This window comes from Saccostrea cucullata, unplaced genomic scaffold (genome assembly GCF_032062105.1).
Source record: "Saccostrea cucullata isolate Sc308-1 unplaced genomic scaffold, CSIRO_AGI_Scuc_v1 ctg14788, whole genome shotgun sequence".
Taxonomy (NCBI): Eukaryota; Metazoa; Mollusca; class Bivalvia; order Ostreida; family Ostreidae; genus Saccostrea; species Saccostrea cuccullata.
This window is the reverse complement of record NW_026918466.1, coordinates 7098-10308: the sequence shown is the minus strand read 5'-3', so window position 1 is coordinate 10308 and position 3211 is coordinate 7098. Positions and strand designations below refer to the sequence as shown.

The following is a 3211-nucleotide window of genomic DNA, read 5'->3' as shown; positions in this document are numbered from 1 at the left end:
CATCGTACTTCTTTTTAAATTTTCCTTGGCTTTCAAATAGGCCTAAACCAAAAGTAGATCACACACTCCTAAGCTAGTTCTTCTTAAAGAAAACCAGTTTACAAGCTACTTGGAACTCTGTAAAACATCGAGGACTCCCGAAAGATTAATGGAGGCTTACACTAGGACTTCACTTCCGGCATACAATCTTAATGTGTCATCTCCTGAGGGAGATGACAATAACAAATTCGTTATTAAAGTACTACATGTATAAGCCATAGTAGGCAAATCATAATAGAAAGTGGGAAATAACCTACATGAATATTGAATTGAATTTGGTAAGAAACACATGCATATGGTTCACGTATTGTAGTCCTTTTATAAAGGACAGCAACTTGTCTGTATATTTTGTAGTCATTATTACTGGCTTTTAGACATGTTTTCAATCGATCGATAAAACGCCCCGTCTACTTCGAATATTAATGTGACACAATTAAAACCCAACTCGGACAAGCGCAACATTCTGGAATTAACATCCACTAGAGGGCTTCTTTTAATTACTTGAAAGAAAAACCTGAAATATAACTAAAGCGCCGTTTTCAATGAGCATTTTTGCAAGGAATGTACCATACTGATAACAAAATATCGGTAAGCTGTAAAATTATTAAGATTTTAATTGATAAGATAACGTTAGAGGGGTCCAAAAAAGGGGCCAATGCACAATGCTTAAGTTGAAACATTCTTTAACAAATCCTGAAGTGAGAGAGAGAGAGAGAGAGAGAGAAAGAGAGAGAGAGAGAGAGTTGGGGGGAAGGGTTCTGCGGTGAAATTTCTCAGTCATTAAACTGCTTTCTTGTATTTTTTTTGTGTGGTATTTTGCCGTGTAAAATGTACAATATGTACACATTCGTACAGTGTACATAGTCGTACATGTATGATGGATAAAAACAGGAGACATTGTGGGATATTATTTTTTTTCGAACGAGATCACCTTTATTTTAACTAGTCTGTAGAATTACTGATGAAGCTACTATAATCATATTGCAATAATTATATGTGTTTTAAGAAAAACTTTAGATGTAAACCTAACAGGGAGTTTTATGAATTGTGAACAATAATCTTATTATTGTAACGACAATAACACACCTGGATGTGCTAGATGTATTATAATATAATGTGTCCAGAGTTACATGTACAAGTAATAACATGTTATAATTTCTAGATAAGTTCTCAGAACTGATTGATGACGAGGTGCCCGTGTTATTCTGTTTTCTGTGTTCTGACTCCGGTCCTCCTGACTTCACTGACACAGAGTGGCTGGACATGCTTAATGGGATACGACAGGACGTGTACGATAAAGAGAATCCTGTAACACGTGAGGAAGCACAGCAGACTCTGGACAAACTGAAGTCACGTGATTTCCTCTGGGAAGATAAGGATAAGATAACGGAGGAGACAAAAGACGAGACAATGTATAGGATAGCATCAGTAGACCGTGTTATACCATTCTGTTACAGTAGTTATAACACAGCCAGTGTGTACCTGAGATCACGGGGATACAACAGAGAACCTGGAGAGAAGTGTGTCAATAATCCTGGCTGGGATTCCTTACTGATACACCGTTTACAGATGAACATCCTGACTCACGTCATCATGGAGGACACGGAGATATATAATGAGATACACCAGATATGTAAGTCAGGGTAAATTAATTGTAAATTGTTCTATTTTTTTTTCTTTCAGAATTTTCTTTAAATAATTGGATTACGTTTCAAAGAGTTAAAAAGTTATCAGTAGAAACATTTATACATTTATAATAAATCACTTTCTTTTTTTTTTTTTTGTAGTTGCTTTGTAGTTGCTTCATCGATTACAATTTAATGGTACTAGATTAATACATTATAATAGAAGTAACTGATCGTGTTTTATAAATCTATAATTTGAATGTATCTCTACCTATACACATGTATATATACATAATGGTATTACGGTGTAAATGTTTATTATAAACGGTATATTTTTTTCTACAGTAAATATCCCAGAAAATAAAATCAAGAGCAGTAAAGATGAACGAGAAAAATTTCTAACGGAACTAAGAAGAGAAGGGGAGGCTGTACATTACAGAGGAAGATCACAGGACAGTGTAGATCACGTGACGTGGCTCTTGAGATACGAGTATGAAGCGAGACCTGACATCGTGAGATCCTGTATAGGTCTACATCCACACTGGGACATTTACATCATCGACAACAAACCTTACAGAAAATCAAGTAAGAAAATTTGATTTTCTGCAAAAAAAAAAAAAAAAAAAATAGTTCTTTAGATATTTCTGTGAATTCGGACCTATAAATTTATATTAGCTCAGTTCATAATATTTGTTACCCACGATCTTGTATAGAAAAGTGATTAATCTGTTCAGTTATCTGACTAAATATTACTGTAAAGCAGGAAATTAACTCGTGGAGTTAATTTTCGCTATATTCGCGGAAAAAAGAAATTCCGCGAATTCAACATACAGTGAAAATTTCTTTCAGAGAATTATAAGGACAAATTGGAATTATGGCTAATTGTATTCGGCGCGCCAGCGCATCCATCTCATCCCAATATCACAAGTATTTTCTCCCTGCATTAAAACACTCAAATGACAGCGATTTTATTTATAATTTAAGGAAGGCCCACACTTTTACGGATCCGGTTCTAATTTTACACATCAATATAAACTTCTGATTTTTACTTTTCTGTTGATATATATGTAAATCTTTTTGGGTGATTGAAAATGATTTAGCAAGTATATATTTGTTTATTATAGTGTTTTGTGCATATGAAGAATTTAATATACATTATTTATGGAAATTAACACTTTGCACTCTGTCCAAAAGATCTATATGTCATTTAGTATATACACAGACACAAAATTAATAATTGCTTTTATGGACCTAAATCTTTTTAATTTTCTTTCAAGCAAACTAACCTGAAATCTATTCTGTTTGATTTTAAGCCTATATCATCCATTTAATTTTTACTTTTTAAAAATTTTGCATTGAATTATTGAAAAAATTGATATTTAAAAATGGGGGTATACGTCTTCAAAAGACTGTTTTGTTAAAATTCTCTGGTCAACCATCATAAAGTAGCTGTTTTTGTTAACAATAGATATAATTCTAAATAGTTTTGAAGAAAAAATGGCATCTAAACATTTTGGATTTTGAGGATTATAAAAAATAAAGATATC

General features: G+C 32.9%; 1 protein-coding gene across 1 annotated transcript; it reads left to right on the top strand.

Annotated features, from left to right (window-relative positions):
* Positions 1–1201: 1201 nt before the first annotated feature.
* On the top strand, positions 1202–2263 carry LOC134266519 (uncharacterized; the record flags this gene model as incomplete). The annotated part of the gene is made up of 2 exons (XM_062748746.1): positions 1202–1672; positions 2010–2263. Coding segments are annotated over 2 exons (725 nt in total), but the record flags the coding sequence as incomplete, so codon positions are not given.
* Between the last annotated feature and the right edge of the window lie 948 nt (positions 2264–3211).